This window comes from Theropithecus gelada, chromosome 4, assembly GCF_003255815.1.
Source record: "Theropithecus gelada isolate Dixy chromosome 4, Tgel_1.0, whole genome shotgun sequence".
NCBI classification, from domain to species: Eukaryota; Metazoa; Chordata; class Mammalia; order Primates; family Cercopithecidae; genus Theropithecus; species Theropithecus gelada.
This window is the reverse complement of record NC_037671.1, coordinates 78,431,703-78,453,605: the sequence shown is the minus strand read 5'-3', so window position 1 is coordinate 78,453,605 and position 21,903 is coordinate 78,431,703. Positions and strand designations below refer to the sequence as shown.

General features: G+C 38.0%; 2 protein-coding genes across 3 annotated transcripts in view; one reads left to right on the top strand and one right to left on the bottom strand.

Moving 5' to 3' along the window:
* The window catches only part of SH3BGRL2 (SH3 domain binding glutamate rich protein like 2), a 273,913-nt gene that overhangs the window by 160,776 nt on the left and 91,234 nt on the right, over nucleotides 1-21,903 (bottom strand). The gene's annotated exons all lie outside the window — the stretch shown is intronic.
* LCA5 (LCA5, lebercilin) overlaps nucleotides 2,035-21,903 on the top strand; it is a 52,784-nt gene continuing 32,915 nt past the window's right edge. The window contains exons 1-3 of one of the 2 annotated variants that reach the window (XM_025383659.1): nucleotides 2,035-2,353; nucleotides 14,295-14,403; nucleotides 21,091-21,471. In XM_025383659.1, the coding sequence (XP_025239444.1) occupies nucleotides 21,282-21,471 (190 nt within the window). In that variant the 5' untranslated portion in view covers nucleotides 2,035-2,353; nucleotides 14,295-14,403; nucleotides 21,091-21,281. The remainder of the gene's footprint in view (nucleotides 2,354-14,294; nucleotides 14,404-21,090; nucleotides 21,472-21,903) is intronic. The other variant, XM_025383658.1, reaches the window with a different exon arrangement.

The window sequence follows — 21,903 nt, the reverse complement described above, 5'->3', positions numbered from 1 at the left end:
AAAATAAAACACCAAAGTGCTTAATGACCATTGCAGAATTTATTTCATAAGTAAAATCTTTAAAAACAAGAAAGAGTCTGATTTCTGTTAACTATAATTTCAAGCGGCAGAAATATAAACGTGGTTTGGTTAACTTTGTTTCCTTTATTTCTGAAAAGCAGAATCCTGTGTGGCAGTGAAATAAAATGTCAAGTGGTATCTTAGAAAATTCTAGCCCTATCAAAAATAATATATAAAACCATATAATATCATAAAACTTTTAAAATTGTTTTCTATTTTGGGGTAACCTTTTAAAATAGTAATTCAATAACTAGTTTTTCTGTAAATTTATAAATTTTCTGGTCTTTTTTCAAGGTCAAACTGATACTGTTATTTTGAATATGAGGGGGTGACTTTATTTACACTGTAAGAATCCTGGGAATATGTTACACACAACTAGACAATTTTTTGGACTCTCCCAGCGTTTTAAATATTTTCTTGCTTACCAACAACTTCTTAACCTGTAGGTGAAACACACTGAAGGCACTAAATCTGAAACCACGAAATTTGGAAGCAGACCTAGGCTTGTACTCTGGCATTGCTACTTACTACTTTAGTATCTTGTGGTAGATACGTTAACTTCTTTAAATCTGCTTTCTCAAGTATAAACAATGAATAACAATACCTGTCTGGAGTCATGAATGAAGATGGAATGAGATTATACTGCCTGGAGCATTCGGAGGGTTGAATAAATGGTGGTTTCATTCTCTGCTGTCCTTCAGCAATCCTGATTTGACGCTTCCGTGACAGACATTTGTTTGTCCACGTAAATACGGCATGTTTCCTGATTCTTCCTAGCATCTTCCCTTATAAGTAATCCACCCATACATTTACATGTTAATTCTAACAGAGTCCATCAGTGAGCTATTTTAACAGAGTGTCAGCAGAGATAGATTAAAGAATTGATGAAAAGTAATTCAGTGCAATTTAGGGATTACTCATCTTATTTTCACTAACAGATGACTGCCATCTTGTACAGATATATTTCGCATACAGAAATTTACGTTTAATCACAATATTGTTTGGGTGGGTTAGTCTGTAACTTGAAGCATAATGTATTGACAGGATAAAATGAAAGCTCTGAAACAGTGCAAAGGTGGAAAAACGAGGTTAAGCAAGAAGCAGGAATTACCAATCTTCATGGTTAGAAGATTCATTGGGAAGCATTTGCCTTCAAATATTAGATTCTCTACAGAATGGTGGTAAAGGCCAGTGAGCAATTAACCGCCAGAGTAAGCCACCTTGATAATCAGATGGCTTGGAGCATTTAAAGCCCTCACGAAAGAGGATTTTTTTCACCTCCCCTGTCTCCAGCAATTAATGCCATTTTTGAAAGAGAAAATGTCACACATCAGCTCTCAATAGGCTACTGACATGCTCCTCAAAACGTTCCTTAAAAACAAAACAAAACAAAAAACTTGTGTGCAGTATTTCAGATGCCATTCCACCCCAAACCCGTTCCAAAACCTAAAAATCACTTTCAAGCCAAACTCACGGCTCGTTGGTGATTCACGGCCAGGATCTCGAGGCAGGAACATTAGTGCACTCACCCCGTATCCTCCTGAATCAGCCATTTCGGTAAGAAGACCCAGAAGCACTTGCCGTTTGTTTGTAATTTGTTTACAATTTTAAAGCAAGTTATTTCCCAAAGGAAATCTAAGCAATTAAGTGTTTTACATTAAGCAGTCGCCAATTTTACAATTCATTTCATGAACCCACTTTGTCCTCCGCCCGCGTCCCTCTCAGAGCGCACTACGCTCAGCAGTCAAGCCTTCGCACAGCACAACGCATAGGAGCCTGGCGCGCTCCGCGCTTTGCTCCAATTTCCCTACTTGGGGTCTCCGCTACAGCTAGAGCAGTCGGCCAATAGAGGCCTTTTCCCGCACTTGCCGTCCCGCCTTCCAGTTCCACTGAAGCCAATAAAAAGGGCCGTCTGGAGACAGAGGCCAATGGGAGCTCGAGTAGAGTCATCATGATTGGCTGCGGTCTCTTGGTAGTGCAGTCTAGGCCTCCGCCTCCGTTACCCTGGAGCCCAGGTTACGGCCGCTGCCACCCAGGATCCGCGGTCCTCGCCCCTGTCCCATCCCTGTGTTCAAACCTCCCGCAGCCTGGCAACCTCGGCACCCGCCCCGCAGCCTCCGCAGGAGCCAGGCACCCACTCTTTGGCGGCCAGACGCCGAGGCCCCAGATGGGAGTTCGGTCCTAAGAGGGAAGGCAAGAGGCGGGACGCCGCATCGGCTCTGCGGAAGAGCTGGCGGGTTGGAGGTGGGCTTTGAAGTGGGCGTGGAGACGGCGGGGGAGGTGGAGGTGCGAGGTGATGCTGGGGTGAAGCGTCTGGGAGCTGGCGAAGGGGCGTTCTTGGATGGGGGCCTGCGGGTGGTTCTTAAAGCAGGGAAGATGAAGGGATTAGCGACGGGGAGGATTTAGGGACCGCGAGGAGAAGGAAGACCTTGGGAAATGAGTAAAGAGCTCGCCTCCTGAGAGGGTCCCGAGGAAGGGAGGTTGACCGGCACTGGGGGGACTGGGAAGTTAGGAGGAGAGGAGCTGGGAAAGGGTATTTACTTCCAGGGACCGGGCAGAGAAGGAAGGGAGCAGGCGGATCTAGAGAAGGGGTTAAGAGTTATTAAAACAAACAAAACGAAAACCTTGGAGGCCCGTGGAGACTCAAGACTAGAGAGGAGGGGCAGGGCCAAGGGCCAAGAAGGAAAAGGAGGCATTGGTAGCTCTGGGATAATAATAGATGTGTTATTATTAGAGTGGAAGGCCGTACTTGTCCAGGCTGTGATATTCCTATACATCCTTCAGGGATGGGATGAGAGGAATAAAGATGGTTAGCAAATAAAAGAAAAAAAAAGTGCCTTTTTGGCACATTCGAGTTGGAGTGGGTACTCAGATACAGTTATGTTTACGTTAGATAGACCGTGGGATAGTGTTTAACAGTGAAGAGCCCTGGTCCAGTTCATCTGATATAAACCCCTTTTTTGTTCACTTCGTTCTTTGGAAAGTATACTTGGGCACATACATATTTATGCCCGTCCTTTATCTTCACGTTAAGAACTTGCATTAGCGATGTCTTTGGAATCAAAAGTCATTTAAATTAGTTTTTGGGAGTGGCTATATGTTTTTTAGAATGGTAAAACCGATGTTTCCAGTTCTTTACTCATTCCCTCTTTCTTTTGCGTGGTTATTTTATGTTTTTTTCCAGTTGTTCCACATTTAAATTCTATATTACAATTTTAAATATTTTACTTTGTGATTTCCTGCATGTTAGCTAGTATCTTTATCCAAATAAGTTATAGGAAATAATTGTTTGTTTTGATTCTCTAAGTTGACAAAGTATCGTTTTAAATATCAAAAAGTAGTTTGTGACTTTGGAAAAGATATTTTTCTTCTTTTGTCAGTCATATCTCTTCCGTTAAACGTATTGTAGAACTATAATTCTGTAGGACACAATGGAAGCCCATTGAAATAAAGATGCTACCCTTCTCTTGGGTTCTTCTTCTGCCTGTCATTCTTCAACTCCTTTGTGGGATCTTCTTCCTCTGCCCACCATATGTCATTATTGTTTTTCCCCATAATCCAGTCTTCTGTCTTCTTTTTTTTTACTCTGTGTTCTTGGCTGTGTTCTTCCTCTCCTTTGGGTTACACTATTTGTGTTTTATTAACACTCTCCCGATTTTTTATTTCTTATCTGGAACTTTTGAGTTACTGTCAAACTTTTGTAGCTAATTTTTGGTATTTCCACATAAATTTCCCATTCATAGGCATCCCAAACTCAATATGTCTAATATTGAACCCATCACCTTTCCCTGCCAAAACTGTCCTGCTTGAATACCACATTCTCCTAATTTTGCAAGCTCCAAACTTTGGAATTTACTCACGTTCTTCTCTATTCTCATACTTCATAATTTGTCACCAAGTGTAGCTTATCTTACTTGAAAAACATTTATGAATCAATTCTGTACTCTGTATCTCTAGTTATACTACCTTCAAAACACTATCTGTCAGTGATTATCGAGACCAATTGATATTCTTCCTCCAGCTTTCCTGCCCTCCAATTCTTGGATTGGAGATGGATCTTTGCAAATGTCAGATCTGATAATATTAACCCTACTGGAGAGCCTTGGTTACCAACCAACTTATTAATGACATAGAGATTCTTCTTGTGATATTATCTTCTACCCGATCCAGTCCCACTTATTATTACTTTAGCACTACTCCCCAGCCAATCCCATCCTTTTAAGCTAGCATTGTCCATTTGAAGTAGAATGTGAGGTGTATCCATTTTTTCAGTAGACACAATAAAATACAGATGAAATTTTAATAGATTTTTTAAACCACATATATCCAAAATATTATTTTAGCATATGTCAATATAAGAAAGATTATAGACGAGCTGTTTTATGGTCTGTTTTATGTACTAAGTTTTCAAAATTCCACATGTATTTTACACTTACCGCATATGCCAATTCTGAATAGCTACGTTTGAGGTGCTCAGGAGCCGCTGTGTTGGACAGCACAGTTGTAAAGTATTTGCTGTTTGGTGATATGCCGTGCTTATCTAGTGCCTTTTACTTTTGCAGATGCTGCATCCTCTTATTGAAATAGGGTCGTACTTCACTGTCTTCTTTTTCTAACCTCATTTACCACCCCACTGTTCAAACACACACACTCAGGAAATTATAATTGTGCTTAACCTCTGCTAATACCATAAGACTCAATGTAGGCATTATCTCCTCTAGAAACCTTCTCAAACTCCCTCTGTCCTCTAATTTTAGTTTTTAGTTTACTAAGCTTCCTCTGCTTCCTTTTATCATTAGTACTTATAGACTGTCGTATTATTTTTTTTTCTCTCTTGGTTGGGAATCACTTAATGGTAAGGGATCAGTTGTATTTTACTCATTTTTGTATCTTCAGCTCCATCTATAATTCAGTGCCTGACACTTCGTAGGTGTTCAGTAAATGTCTTACAAATGAATGAATGAATGAACATTGTATGATGTTTTCATTTGACTGACTAAACTTTGGGAATATATACTGTACTTAAGAGGCTTTAATTTGATCCATTGTTTAAAGTGTTTAAAATAAGCTGATTATGTCTTACATTTTAAGTGTAGCATTTACTGTGACCTGATTGATCATATTTGATCATACTTTAAATCCAAACTTTATTTTTTGGTTTTATTTATTTTTTGTCTTATTTTTAACTAAAAATAGTTTGGTTCTTAAGCAAGATTATGCAGATAAGTAGCAGAATAAGGAAAATGCTTATAAATACGTGGGGACATGTGTTAGAAGAGTGGAGAAACTTATTTCTCCTTTGTGGAAGAGAAACAGTTGTAGTTTTCTACAAAAACTAACTGCTTCTCTTCCACAAAGGAGAAAAACCAAATGTAGCAATATGGTTTTTACTTTTATCTCATCTTTTTTGGGGGGAGGAGAAATGTCCTTGTTTATCTTTCTTACTTAAGTTTATTTCCATTTTTTTTTGCCTAGTTGTCTGTTGTGTGAACTCTTGCTGGCAGCAAAGGTAGCCAGTCAGCAATGTTTTATACAAAGAAGCTGAGCACAGGGATATGTCAGGAAATTAACAGTTTATTGATTTTACCGTTTTTCTTAAAACTGAGATCGTTTACTTAGAGTCAGATGAATTAGATACCATTATGATATTTATATACAATGGACTCTGTAGCTTAGATTTGTTTTCTGATTCATTTGTAATCGGAGATAAAAGAAACTTCTGGCACTCGAGGATCTTTCGGTTATCTTTTTTTTTTTTTTTGACCTGTTATGTGTAATGTATACTGTTTGGGACTTTTTACTTTTTTTTTTAAAGGAGAGTTTACTTTTGGATGAGCAATGTCAAGAATTAGATTTGGTAGCTTTCTATTATTGCTGTAGTAGCATGTTTAGCCAGCTTTAGGAAATAAACAGTTCTTAGGAATTGAAATTGGGTGCAAGACTTATAATTTTCCTTTTTTGCTTTTATCTAGTTAATTCTTTGATTATCATTGAGAGAGAACTAATGGGATGCATACAAGTACTCCTCACTCCCCTACTCCCCCCACAACAAACAACTGTTAACCGACTCATTATTGGTTTAAATTAGTGCAGAACTACACATGGAGTATAAATCTTCAGTGTTCTGTTCATCCAAGATCATTTTTTTCATTTAAAAAAAAAGAATGGGCCAGGTGGGGTGGCTCATGCCTGTAATCCCAGCACTTTGGGAGGCCGAGGTGGGCGGATCACGAGGTCAGGAGATGGAGACCATCCTGGCTAACATGGTGAAACCCTGACTCTACTGAGAAAACAAACAAATTAGCTGGGTGTGGTGGTAGGCGCCTGTAGTCCCAGCCGCTTGGGAGGCTGAGGCAGGAGAATGGCGTGAACCCGGGAGGTGGAGCTTGCAGTGAGCTGAAATCGCGCCACTGAACTCCCGCCTGGGCAAGAGAGCGAGACTCCGTCTCAAAAAAAAAAGAGAATAATTATATTCACTCAATAGTACTATGACTACATTACATTAGTCATTACATTAGTGAGAAATTATTGTTGTAATTGCAGGTTAAATTCATTTTGTTTGAAGCCTTATTAAGTTTTCAGTTATTTAAAATTAACCTGGAAAAAAATATTTCAGCTTTACAATGGCAGTGACTCTGAGCAAAACTTTTTGATTTGCTGACTTTTCTCTCAGGAATTTTAGAGATTTAAGTTGTTCATATGCAATTATTTTGAAAGAGGGAAGATTTAATGAACATTTTCTTTAAAACAAAAAGGAAAATTTTATAAAATGGAACTTAATATTCTATTTGAAATAACATTATAATCATTCATTTCACAAATAATGAATGGTGGGTGGTGTGTTTACTATGGTGAACTAAACAAACAAGATTTCTGTCTCACGAGTCATATTTAGTAGAAGAGGTAAGACAATAAATGTAAGATTATTTCCAGTAGTAACAAGGTCTGTGAAGAAAATAAAGCAGAGTGATAGGATAGAGTGACTGGGCTCACTTTAATAGAAGATTGTCAGGGAGCCATTTTTGAGAAAGTTATGTTTGTGCTGAGAACAGGAAGAAGAGAATGAACCACTTTTGTGAAGTTCTAGTTAGTGCAGCAAGTACGAAGGCTGTTGGCAAAAATCGTTTATGTTGAAGGCACAAAAGAAGGTTAGCCTACCTGAGAAAGGAAATTTGAGAGGAAGAGTCATGTAAGGATAGAGAAGTAGACAGAAGGGCTCGACTTTGTATGAGTTTGCAGGCCTGGTTAAGGACTCTGACAGCCATAGGAGACCATTGAAGTGTATTAAGCAGGAGAGCAGTGCTGGTCTGATTTCTGTTTTGAGTTGCTTTTTCTCACTGCTGTGTGAAAAACTGACGTGAAGCAAGGATGAAAGTGGAATATCAGTTAGGAGGTTATTGCAGAAGTCCTACAAAGAAAACGTGGATGTGGACTAGATTCACATGACTTAGACTAGAGCAGTACCACTGTGGACAGTAAGAAATGGTCAGATCTGGAATATAGTATGGAGATTAAAGTGTCTGGTTTTACAGATGGTTTGGATGAGAGATGTAGGAAGAAGGAATCCAGGACGATCTTTAGATTTGTGTCATGAGTAATTTAGTGGATGGATTTACCATTTAATGAGATCAGAAACATAGGAAAGAGTTGAGGTGGAAAAGGGACAGATAATGATTTCAGTTTTGGACATGTAAATTTGAAATGATTTTTAGATATCCAAATAGAACTGTCAAGTAGGAAGGTGAATATATGAATGTGGAAGCCAGGGTAAATGAAGTCTAGATGAGATCACCTAAGGAGAGAGTATAGATAACATGTGCTACGCTGTGTATTCCAACATTTAGAGATCAGGAAGAGGAGGCAGATTCAACAAAGGAGACTGACAGGAGACAGCCAGTGAGGTAGTAAGCAAACCAGGAAAAGCAAGTAAGAGAATTTTTAGGAGGGCAGGAATGGTTGGTTATGTCAAACACTGCTGTGAGGTTAAGGACCAGTAGGACAGAAAATTGGCTGATGGTAGGAGGAGATGTGCAAAAGACGAAATAAGAAACTTGGCTGATGGTTTTAGGAAGGTGAATGTCATTGGTGAGCTTGATAAAAGCTGTTTCAGTGGAGTGGTGGAGATGAAAACCTGACTAGTGTGTGTTCAAAAGGAAATGTTTGGAAAAGAAGTGATAGCATTCTAGGTTAAAGATTACTCCTCAAAAAATTATTGGAAAATTGGAGTAGAGAAATTGGGTTGTAGATGCAACAGAACATGGACTCAAGCATCAGCTTCATTAGCACCTCTTCGTTGATAGGAATGATCCTGTAGAGAGGGCACAATTGCCGAAACACAATCCTTGACATTGAGAGGTAGTATGGGAAAGAAGATGAGTAAAAGTTTAGCTTTAAAAAGAAGCAGAAATGCTTCTTCAGTTTTAGCAGAGTTGAGAGGGCAAAGAGGATGGGATAGATACAGGTGGAGGTGGCTTCAAAGATGAGGTAGTTATCATCTGATTGTTATCGAAATATTGAGTAGGTCACTCAACTAAGACTCAGAAAACTTATAGTCTGTTTCAAGTTTTACTAACTGAGCTTTCTGACCTTGGACCAGTTGTGAACTTGGGTAAGTCATTTTGTTTTTCTGGGCCTCAGTTTCCTAAATATTTGCAAAGGAAAGACTTGATTTCCTAGGGTCCTTCCAGTGGTAAATTGTTATGTAATCTTGTTAAGCCATAGTAGTTTTTATTGCTTTATACATTATAAGAAAACTTAATAATTATTTTCTTTACCTCATCTTTATCTATTTCTCTTTTTTTGGTCTAATTTTTTAATGTCTTTTCTTTTTTATTTAACTTATATTCTATTTGCCTGTTTGCTTAATTGAGCTATTTTTCTGAAGTGCTATTAGCCAGGCAGCTACAAGTTTCTACAAGGACTAAGGACTAAGTTTTTACAAGTGAATTTTCACAAGTGTCTGAGTTTCCATTCTCTAGGAAAGCTAAGTTATTTGGGTTGTTATATTTTCTAAGGATGTACTTGCTTATTAAAGGCAATGGTGAATTGTGAGATGATATAAGTATTACACATAGGTTAGAAAAACCTACGTTATTTCACAATAGAACCTAACTAATCAGAGGTTTAGCAAAGAAAAGAATATATTCTCTAGTGCCCCTGGGGCTGTTCTTGTTATCGCTGTGAGAAACATGCTCACCTGTTTAAACCCATCGAATGGAGTCAGAGGCACAAAGAACAGTGAAAGTGATACTTTTAATAGTTGATACTTTTATTATTTATTTATTTATTTATTTTTGAGATGGAGTCTCGCTTTGTCGCCCAGGCTGGAGTGCGGTGGCGTGATCTCGGCTCACTGCAAGCTCCGCCTCCCGGGTTCACGCCATTCTCCTGCCTCAGCCTCCCGAGTAGCTGGGACTACAGACACCCGCCACCTCACTCGGCTAGTTTTTTGTATTTTTTAGTAGAGACAGGGTTTCACCTTGTTAGCCAGGATGGTCTCGATCTCCTGACCTCGTGATCCACCCATCTTGGCCTCCCAAAGTGCTGGGATTACAGGCTTGAGCCACTGTGCCTGGCAAGTATTGATTTTTAATAGTGGTTTTGCAGGATTGGGTGTCTGGTAGGCAGGCACACCCAGGGCAGCTACAGCAGGTAATTTATCTCCTAGCACACAAGTTCCTCCCGAAGTTCTTCACTGGTCGAGTACTATTGTGTCCGTAGTTGGTTCCTTCTGGTGGGTTTGTGGTCTCGCTGACTTCAGGAATGGAGCCATGACCTTCGTGGTGAGTGTTACAGCTCTTAAAGATGGCATGGACTCAAAGAGTGAGCAGTAGCAAGATTTATTGTGAAGAGGGAAAGAACAAAGCTTCCATAGCATGGAAGGGGACCTGGGTGGGTTGCTGCTGCTGGCTGGGGTGGCCAGCTTTTATTCCCTTCTTTGTCCCCTCCTATGTTCTGTTTCCGTCCCATCAGAATGCCCTTTTTCCAATCCTCCCTGTGATTGGCTACTTTTAGGATCCTGCTGATTGGTGCGTTTTACAGAGTGCTGATTGGTGCATTTTACAATTCTCTTGCTAGCTACAGAGCTCTGATTGGTGCATTTTACAATTCCCTTGCTAGCTACAGAGAGCTGATTGGTGCATTTTACAGAGCTCTGATTGGTGCATTTTACAGTCCTCTTGTAAGAAAAGTTCTGCAAGTCCCTACTTGGCCCAGGAAGTCCAGCTGGCTTCACCTCTCACTATGGGGTTACAATCTTCCTGAACGTTGCTTAAGTTTTATACCTCTTATAAGGTTACCCTTATAAGGATACCTTATAAGGCTGATAGATTACACCATCCCCTTCCTTTCTTAAATTTCGATTTCCCAATAACTAAACTTTCTTCCCTTTTATTGGCTGACCCCTCCTCTACCTTCTGTTCACTTATTGTGACCTTCTAGGTGCATGAGCCCTGTGGTTTGTTACATTTGCAGGTTGGCTGCCAGTGCTTAGATTTATCATGCCTTGAAAGTGGACCATTTAAAATGTTTTCTCACTAATTCACTCCTCTTTTCTACTTACTTTCTTTGGTTTCATTTTTATTTAAACCCTTCTGGTCCTTGAATTGCTTTAGAAGTTGTTAACTTTTTTCTTTCTAGGAGAGTGAGTTTAATTTGGTTTCTAATAGTAGCAGGTTATTTTGCTAGTAAGTTATGGGCATTTGCTTATTAATAGCTGTTTTAATTAATCTCTGTGCTAGTCCCCTCACAAGGGATAATACAACATCCCACTGCGGTTAAGACTCCTGCCACAATTATGAAAGATGTAAGGATTAAAGCTACCATGCCTTTCCATTTTTTAAACCAGCCTTCTAGCCAGCCCGAAAATGAGTTATTAATTCCAGCATTTTCTGCCAGTTTGTTGGCTAGAGTTGTTAGTCCTTGTAAAATTTTTGTGATGGTTACATTTGGGGCAGTATTGTTAGGAATGAAAGTACAACATTTCCCACCCAGCATAACACATATGCCCCCTTCTTTTGCTAGTATTATGTGTAGCGCAAGCCTGTTTTCCCAGACCATTTGGCTGATGGCATTTAACTGGCTAGCTACCTCTTTGAGGGCGTCTGAGTATAATTGATGAATTTTTGTTGATTATAATAGATGTAGTTAATCTAATCCACATTCTTAATAATAGTTGACCACTAGAAGAGTGCTGACTTAAACCTAGCAGGTATTTGGTTTCCGGCCTTAAGTTGATTAGGCATCTCCCTAGGGACTTCTGTTGAGTTAACACATATATTGGGCCTAAAAGAATTTGTTACATCTTTTCGGTTTTTGTGGCCATGTGTATTTTTGAAAATCTTATGGAATGTCAGGGTGAGGGGAATGGCCAGTTGGACTAAAGCACAAGTCCCGGTCGAATCAGATGGTAACAGGTTAACGGAGGTTCCTTTTCCCACAATACCACATGATGTTAGCACTGGGTATGTGGAGAGCTGAGTGATTGCCATTGCCTTACCACTGATGTTTAAGATGTGGGTACAAGTTGAGGATTCTCCCATGGGCTTATTGAACTCTGCCCCCTGCCTAGAGAGACAAGAGGAGTGGTTTATATTCCCCATAGAGAATGAGGGAATTGCTCTGGGATTTGACTTCCGCAATGCAGGAAAGAGCAATGACAGACTTTTGTAAGTTTCATTTTCCTATGCATCCTTGTTCTGGTATAGAGCCAACATGCAACGCATTCCTTCAGGATTGATATTTTATCCTAGGGGAAACGGAACCACCTTTGCCTGAGGTTGTTTTGCAGCACACTCGTAGCAGTTACTCTTGTTGAGGGCTTGTACCGAAATTTTGACCCATTCGACCCAGGCATTCACATCCCTGTACCCTGTCTCAGTTTCTAAGGTTTGCCTTAAATTCTTTACCTCAATTATTTTTACCCTTTTAGGGTTATTATTTGGTGGACTAAAGTGTTTATTGGGGTTTGGAGTTGGAGTAGTCCCCAGCAAATGGGAGGTTGCGTTTTTGATTTTTGAGAACGAATTCCCTAGGGGGTCTTTCCCTGTGATGTCTGCTCCTTGCCCATATACCCAAGATGCTTCCTTTGGTTCTTGGTTTAGAATGGCTGGATTGTTAATGGTGATGAGTATAGGATTGCATTTTAAATTCTGGCAGTTATTTGGCGGGGAGCCCTTGGGCAGATGTAGTTTATTCTTTAAGGGTCTCCAGCTCAGAGTTACCCACCCCGTGTTTACTGTCCAACCTTGAAATTGGGTAGTTTACCATATGTCATCCCAGCTGGGGCAGAGTCATGCACTACTGTAACCTGTACCTGGTTAAGGGCAGAGATATTTATTTGCCTGTGAGAGCTGTCTCTGATTTTTCAAATTCCCACAAAGTAAGACCAGGCAGGCATTAAATCTTATAGTTTGGAGTGCTACCATCTTGGTTACATTAATTACCAACTTGATTGGGTAGGGAGGAGTTCCCTGCCAGTTTCCATTTTGACCTTCTGCTTTTTGTACAGTAGCCCATTTTAGCCATATTAACTTTCAGACATGGGGCCAGCCTATGTTTTCTTGTTACATTTTTTTTTAGAGTTAACTTTAGGGTTCCTTAGGTGACCGATGCACCTTTTACTGTTGTTTTCCCCTCCCCTCCCTTCTGGGGTCTGTTTTACGAGTGCCTTGATTGGAGTACAGTGAATCTGCTGGCGTTCAGCTGTTTGCATGGCTGTTTCAGTGCTTAGGAGCACTTGATGGGACCTTCCCAGCTTGGGTGGAGCTTACCTTCTTTCCAAGTTTTAGTCAGCATCAAATCACCAGGCTGGAAGTGGTGAACAGCAAACTTAAGAGGCGGAGTTTGAGTTAGAAGTCCTTTCAACCTAAGGGATGACAGGGTGGAGGATATGGCCAGTTTATAATTTCTTAAGAATTGATCCTTGGTTTCCATAGTAGGGAGATTTGTAGCTCTGCCAAAATATAGGAGCCCATATATAACTTGTAGGGGGACAATCCCAAGTTTTTTCCTGGGGCTGTTCTAAGGAGTGCTATTGGGAGACATTTGGTTCCAGGCATTTTAGTTTTTAAGGTTAGTTTGGTGATAGCTTTTTGAGAGTTTGATTTATTCTTTTTATCTTTCCAGAGGAAGGGGGATGCCAAGGGGTGTGATAATTCCATTTAATTTGTAAACCTTCCATAATTCCCTTTAACACCCTTGAGGTAAAGTGACTCCCATTGTCTGAATTAATATTTTTCACCAGGCCAAATGTAGGTAAAATTTGTTTTAATATTATTTTGCCCACATTCCCGGCAGTGGCTATTGGAAGAGGAAAGGCTTCCACCCTGAGGGAAAGGTGATTTATGATTACCAGTAAATACTTTAGTTTTCCTGCTTTGGGCATTTCTGTGAAATTTACTTGAATGCTTTGAAATGGTCTTAGTTGGGGAGGCCTTCCTCCTGTGGCCTGTTTTCTAATCACCTTTTTGTTTACCCTTTGACAAGTTACACAACTTCCACATACTTGTTTACTGAGGGTATAAATCCCTGTACACCCGTAATTCCTAAGTATTGCATCACACAGAGCCTGGAGTCCCCAGTGACTCCCTAAGTGTAATACAGACATTAGTTCTTTTATTAGAGGTTTACTCACACTAGCTTTCCCAAACTGTCCACTGTTATCTTGGCTGTCTGCTCCGGCTTGTGGCTCCTGCCGCCCCCACACCTGCAGCTGCACTCCCTGGCCTGCAAGGCCAGTTCTTACAAAGTTAACTTTCACGAGACCTTGCCCTACTGGGTCCTCCGGATCTAATCCAGGGTATTTTTTGATTTGATCGCTGAGCCTCTGCAGGAATGCAGAGGGAATTTCCTCTTTTTCTTGTTGAATTTCCAATGCCTTTGAGACATTTTGTGTCCCAGGAGTGGACTCTTTGATCCCTTTAATTATTAGTTTCCTGAGGTTCTGCATTTGGGCCCAGTCCTGGGATTGTGATTATTCCAGTTGGGATTGACATTTGGAAACTTTTGTTTGGCTGGCAAGACTTTTTGCCTGGAAGGGTGTTGCCTCTCCCAGATGGCTATGACCGCTTTCCTAATTATTCCCTTTTCTTCTCCTGTGAACAGGATGTTTATGATAGACATTGTTTTAGCCCAGGTGTGAAAGATGGGTCCTAAGAATTGGTCCAGCTGGTCTGCTAAACCGAGGGGATTTCCTAGGAGTGGTTTCATTTCTTTCTTTTTTCTCTTTTTTTAAGTATAAATGATCAACCAGAAATTATCTTCAAATAAATAAAACCAGAAGTATGGTTTTAAATAAAAACCCAAAATAAAGAAACAGAAAAGCTGACACTATATGAAGCAGAGGTAATTCTTGGACCAGAAGAGACTTTAAACAGAAAATGTTTACGTAGTATTCTCAGAGAAAAAAAAATATTACCTCGGTAATGCAAGAACAGAATAATTATTTTAAAAATCGGAACAGGAAAGAGTTCTTAGAAATGAAGATATTGGCATAATTTTTTAAATGATGGTCTAGAAGATAAATTGAATAAAACTCTGAAAATAGAAGAAAAAAAGCAGGCTTATTTAGGAGAAATTTCAAAAAGAAAATGGAAAAGAAGGTTAGTTATCTGAAGAACAATATAAGAAAACCTCTGGTGCTTAAAGATACAGATTTCCAGATTGAAAGGAAGAGGGGGAGAAAGGGTCCCAACACAACGAAAAAGGCTCACTGGTATTCATGTTCTTGTGAAATTTCAGTATAACAAGGGGGAAAACCCTAAATGCACCTAGGGAGCGAAAAAAGGAAAAAGATAACCTATAAAGGAATGAGAATCTATTTTAGTGTAACTAGAGTGTTAATTCCCTAAGGGCAGGGACTTTTTGTTCATTACTGCTACATAGAGCTCAAGAAATATATTTTGAATAAAAGAGTGACTGTAACATATGTGTCACAAACAATGCTGATATATTTTGAATAAAAGAATGATTATAACATATGTCTCACAAACAATGCTGAGGGTTTAAAAGACAGTGAAGCAGTGTCTTCAAAGTTCTGAGAGAAAATAACCTAGAATTTGGAATGTATGAAAAGTAATAAGTGTGAGGTAAAATAACAACATTCTCAGGCATGCAAGGACTTAGAACATTTACTTCCTAAACCATAAACTCTTTCTGAAGAAGTTATTTAAGGATGTGGACCAGTAAAATGATGATGGAGACTAATAAAGATGACATGGTCTAAATGAAATAGTGCACTAACTCAGGAATTTAATAAAAGTAATTCCAGAATGACAGCAGTACAATATGTCTAGAAAGTAGTTGGTTTAAATTAGAATAGAAAATTCAAGGAAAATGTCTTTAGGAGGAAGAATGGAATGGACTTAGGGTTATTGGTAGATTAAGAAGCTGGTAGGTATTAGTGATATAAGAAATGTTTTTTCCCCTTAATAGGAAAAAAAGACAATTAGGAATTCTAAGAGAAAAACCATGCATAACCAACACGTAGTTGCATGTTGCAACCGTATAAAATGAAGGGTGAGTTAAATCCTCATCTTTCATAGTCTAAAATTGCTAACTCAAGATACAGTGCACACATAAAGGTATAAGCCATTAAAATGGTTGTTTCAGGGAGCAGGACTTGGATAGTGGGGCATTAGATATTTCCTTTATTTATTTATTTTTATGGAACTATGTGGATATATTTGGGGGCGGCAGGGAGAGAACACTGTTTGTGTGTTCTTCCCCTTGTCCATAGAAAGTTGGTGGGCCCCTCGGATTTAGATAGGATAGGTCATAGGAAGCTACTTCTGCTATGCAAATGTAAACAGAAATAATTTTCATCTTTACCATATAACCAACTTTTAATTATATTACTGGAATTTAAACTGAAAGTTGTTGACAAAGAACATCAGTTATAATTTACTGAGCATCTCATATGTATTTGAATTGCTAATATAATTGTTGATATTTACCAAGTTCTTACTGTGTGATAGTTATTGAATTATCCCATTTAATCCTCACAAGAATTCTCTAAAGTAGTTACTAGTAATATTATCTTTTTACATATTAAAAAATTAGACTTACATTGAGAGGTAAACTCTCCAGATTTACATAGCTAATGAGTACCAGAGCCACTTACTTGCTGTTATCATTATCCTTTTCTTCTAGACAATTTTTTTTTCACATATAAATATTTTTTCACATGATTGCAGAGTGAAAGATTCAGGCTGATTTATGTATATTTTTAATATTAGTACTTGCCATAGGAATTGTTGATTTTAGATACAGTAACTAATTTTGAGACTGAGATTGCTAGATACTCACGTCAGAGGTAAAATCAAAGTCAAGTGTTTTTTTGCTGTTTAAAATATTTTTCTAAAGAAAATATCAAATACAGAATTGGAAATATTAGAATAATGAATTCAAAAGTCTTCTATCAGTTTACATAATCATCAACTCATGGTCAATTTTGTATCTCTACCCTTACCCATTTTCCTTTGGGTTATTTTGAAGCAAACCTCAGACAATTTTATTTGTAAATATTTCAACATACATCTCTAAAAGATAAAGGTTCTTTAAAAAGATAATGACAGTATCAATGTCTCACCTAAAACAGTATAATTCCTTAATATTAAATATGTGGTCAGGGCTGGGCATGGTGGCTCACGTCTGTAGGTCTGGCTACTCAGGAGGTGGGAGGATTGCCTGAGCCCAGGAGTTCAAGGTTGCAGTAAGCCATGATTTTGCCACTGCACTCCAGTCTAGGCAACAGAGCAAAACCCTGTCTCTAATAACAATAAATAGTGTTTAAATTTTCTTGATTATAATTTTTTAATACAGCTTATTGTAATCAGGATTGAAATACTGTCCATGGATTGCACTTGGTGGTTGTTTCTTAAGCCTTTCTTATTAGATAAATACCCTCTTCTCTCCTCTCTTGTTCTGCTTGCAATTCGTTCATTAAAGAATCTAGTTTTTCCTGTAGAGTTTGCTACAGTTTGGATTTTTTTCTGATTGCTTCCTTGTACCTTGATCTCGTACTTTCAATGTCATTTACATTTAGAGGCTTCATTAGATTCAGATTCAGTTTTTGTGGGGAGGAGGGAAGATTACTTCAGAGGTATTATTGTGTCCTATTAGAGACATGGTGTCTGGCTGTTACTTTTCTGGAGCGATACAGCCATTTATGATCATTATATAGCTTCATTATTTCTTTAGGAGTTGTGAAATGTCACTCGTCTAATTCTGTCATTTTATTTTATTTATTTATTTATTTTTTTTTGAGACGGAGTCCCGCTCTGTCGCCCAGGCTGGAGGGCGGTGGCGTGATCTCGGCTCACTGCAAGCTCCACCTCCCGGGTTCACGCCATTCTCCCGCCTCAGCCTCCGAGTAGCTGGGACTACAGGCGCCCGCCACCACGCCCGGCTAGTTTTTTGTATTTTTAGTAGAGACAGGGTTTCACCAGGTTAGCCAGGATGGTCTCGATCTCCTGACCTCGTGATCCACCCGCCTCGGCCTCCCAAAGTGCTGGGATTACAGGCTTGAGCCACCGCGCCCGGCCAATTCTGTCATTTTAATACTTTGTTTTTTGTTTGTTAACTAGAATAATTCCATAAAGAAATACTTTCCCCTCATCTAATATTTTATTTTCAGATAATAGCTTTTTAAGAGTATATTATAGCAAGATGCATGTGTCATTTTTTTTTAAATGTATAAATTTTTAAATTAAATGAGATGGTTTCCTAGAATCTTCCAAAGGTGAATAATTAGGTTTTTGTAAAATATATGAACTCAAGGATTTAAATACTTTTGATATGTTTAAATCGTTTGCTGATATAATTCGTATTGATGACAAATTTGCCTTGTCTTTGGCAAGTAGTTCCTTGAAGTTGGCTCCTGAGTCCATTTGACTGACACTCCATCAGTAGTGTCTGATAACTTCCTTGCTTTCTAGTATGACCAGACTGCTATATTCTTAGATTTATTTTGTGTGTTTCCTCCCTCAGAAATGGAATCAGGCGTTTCACGAGGAACTTTAGGTTCTTTCAATGGGAAGTGGCATATAGACACTACTTCTGGGTTCTAGGAATGTTCCTAGTTTTTTCCTTGTTTCTGGGATTTTTCAGTGAACAAAGTGAGTAAGTTTTTTAAAAATAAATAAAAGCCATCATAAATTCATGCTGTCACTCATAATTCAAATTTTGAATGTCAAAGTTTTAAAACTCACATTACTTTATATTTAATTCTTCCATGTTGAAAATTCTAGTGCCCAACTGCACCAATAATAATTACTCGTTTGTTTTATTTCACAGTACCTGTGTATAAGTGTGAGAATAAAATATCTGAGTAGCAAAATATGATTCTTGGAATGGCTTTAAAATTTTTTTACACTTTTTTTTGTCATTATGTCTCACTAGGAATATAAAGTCAAGTTATTGTGTTTTAAAGTCATTCGAACTGGTTAATTTATGTAGTTTTACCACCAACCATGTATATAGATTGATTTATCTAATTTTATTTTGATTTATGGGAATTGCTTTTCAAAAATCTCATTTCTAAAAATTATAATTTCCAATGTTAAATTTACAAAAATTATATACAAAGAAGCCAAGCTTCTATCCCTTTCCCTAAACTCCGCTTCCTTCCTTCCCCTATAGCTGTGTTTAGTAAGCTAACTACCAGCGCATGGGACTTCTTAAATTAAAATTAATTAAAATTAAATAAAACTAAAATTAGTTCTTCAGTTATACCAGCAACATCTCAAGTGCTTCATAGCCGTATGTGGCCGGCCACCATCTTGAACAGCACAGATTATAGAACATTTCCATCCTGGCTGAAAGTTCTGTTGGACAGAACTACCCTAGCGAACCCATTTTATTTTTCTTAATTACTTGATTTCTCCTTCTACTTAAAAATATAAAAAATTACATATGTTACCCTTCTTCCTTGATAAATGGTAGCATACTACGTGCTTTTTTTCCATCTTTCTTTTCTCTGTATATCCTAGAGATTACATCATACTGTGAGCAATACACAGAGATAGTCTTCATTCCTTTAATAGCTTCATAGTATTACATATACTTCATTGTGTGGATGTTTATAATTTGTAAGACCAGTTCTTATTGGTCATTTTATTGTTTTAGTTTTCTACTTACATTAGTGCTACAATAAATAGTGCTGCCTTGTGCATGTCCTTTCATATGTTATTACTAGAAGAACAATACTTTTAATACTAATTTCATCAATGGAATTTTTGTTTCTTCTAAATTGGATTATAAAAGTAATCCAATTTTGTTGTGTTAGAAAACCAGAATATGTTAATGGAGAGAGAAAATTATCCAAAATCTATGTTGTCAGGCAGGCACTATTTTGGTGTTCGTGTATTCCTTGCTTTGGAAAATGTTTTCAGTTTCTGAATTCAGGTAAGAATAATAGTGTTTTCAGTTTTTTTTTTTAATGAATATGTGTAGTTGAGGTCATACTGTATGCACTGATTTGAATTTTTTCTTTGCGATAATAGTATAAGCATTTTCCTTAAATACAAACTTTTTGTAAACATTTTCAGTAGGTTCATGATATTATGCTGTATGGATTTGTACAATACTTAATTATTCCTCAATGATTAGGCATTTAATTTGCTTCCATTAAAAAAATTGTACTGGCCGGGCGCGGTGGCTCAAGCCTGTAATCCCAGCACTTTGGGAGGCCGAGACGGGTGGATCACGAGGTCAGGAGATCGAGACCATCCTGGCTAACACGGTGAAACCCCGTCTCTACTAAAAAAAAAATACAAAAAAAACTAGCCGGGCGAGGCGGCGGGCACCTGTAGTCCCAGCTACTCAGGAGGCTGAGGCAGGAGAATGGCGTGGACCCGGGAGGCGGAGCTTGCAGTGGGCGACAGAGCGAGACTCCGTCTCAAAAAAAAAAAAAAAAAAAAATTGTACTGTACTGCATTAAATATTTGCACATAACTTTTCTCCTAATTTTAGCATTATTTTATTGGAATCCAGAAATTATTGTATTAAAGGTTAAAGCATAATTAAAGTGACAATACATTTTGCCAGTGTTTTTCCAGAAAACTCTGTGGATCTTTTTCTGATAGCAACTCTGACAGCATTGAGTGTTATTATTTTGAAAAATCTTTAATAATTTGTGTTGCCTTTTTGGAGTCTTATATATTTTGCCCATTTAATTTTTTACCTCATATTTTTCTCAAAGGATGATATATTTATGTATTGAAGATGATAATTTTTTTGTCATGTTTGCAAATGTTTCCAATCAAGTATTTTTTCTTTTAGTTTTTAAAAAATATACTTTAGTTTTACATTTTTGGTATGGTCAATCTTGGATATTTTTATTTATTCTTTTTTCTTTTCTTTTGTCCTTTTTTTTTTTTTTTTTTGAGCCAGACTCTCATTCTGTCACCAGGCTGAAATGCAGTGGCGCCATCTTGGCTCACTGCAACCTCTACCTCCTGGGTTCAGGCGATTCTTCTGCCTCAGCCTCCCGAGTAGCTGGGACTACAGATGTGTGCCACCACACCCAGCTAATTTTTGTATTTTTAGTAGAGATGGGGTTTCACCATGTTGGTCAGGCTGGTTTCGATCTCTTGACCTCATGATCTGCCTGCCTCAGCCTCCCAAAATGTGTTTATTCTTATTAGCAGGTTTGTTCTTTACTATCACCACTACCTCCACTCTCACCACCTCCTTGCCTAAAAAAGAAAAAACTGGTAATTTGATCATTATTGTCCATTAAAATTCAGCATTTGTCTCTAGTATAACTCTTAAAATTAAACAGTCAACTTCAGTTAACATTTATTCAGAAGTATTTGTATGTCAGGTACTTATTATCTGTCTAGGTTGTGACAGTCTGTAGTTCCTCCAAATACTGTAAATAACTTATCTGTGAAAATATAGATAAATTGTAGCCTCTTTTAAAAATTGTAAGCTATATATTATTTTGCTTTTAGTGTCTTTCATTGTAATTAATTGTAGAAACGACGTAGAGACTGTATATAAGTCTCCTTTCCCCTTCCTTAATTTCAGGGCAAAAAAGTTTATCTTCTGGATGCTAATGTGAGTTGTGGTCTACAAATACATTGTGGAGAAAATAAATTGCACAGAAATGAGTATTATCAGGATCTGAAGACTGTGAAAATGTTTTTCAGTATTGTCATAGTCTCCTCTGGAGAAAATAATCTGTGAAACTATGTGAATAGAAACCATTTTTCAAAACAATGGGGGAAAGAGCAAGAAGTCCAGGTACTGATCAAGAAAGAAAGTCAGGCAAACACCATTGTTCTTATTCATCTGATTTTGAAACGCCACAGTCTTCTGGCCGATCATCACTGGTCAGTTCTTCACCTGCAAGTGTTAAGAGAAAAAATCCTAAAAGACAAACTTCAGATGGCCAGGTACATCACCAAGGTAAGTTTTCTTTAAAAGAGTCTGGTGGACCTGGAAGACTCATTTTGAGTGCTTAAGGAAAACGTGTATGAATGAAACTCTTTTATTAGTATATATGTTGTTGTATACATGGAAGTGGGCTGATTTACATTTTATAGGTTATATACTTATATATAAATGTTGCTTGATGGTACTATTAAATTTGTTATATTCAGAGTCATACAATATACAGAAGGAAACATACCTAAGCCTTCTCAGTTTGTTTTTTCTTTTTCCTAAAGAAATGCTTGTCTTGGGGTTTCTGAGATACTGTAAAGGCAAAAAAGTTTATAAATCATATGTACCTTTTTGTATCTTCATTTTTTGAAAGTAGAAAAAGCATTGATATAAAGTGGTTAAGGGACATTTTTAATAGATTGAGTAAAATTGCTTACTCTAGGTAATACAGTGTTT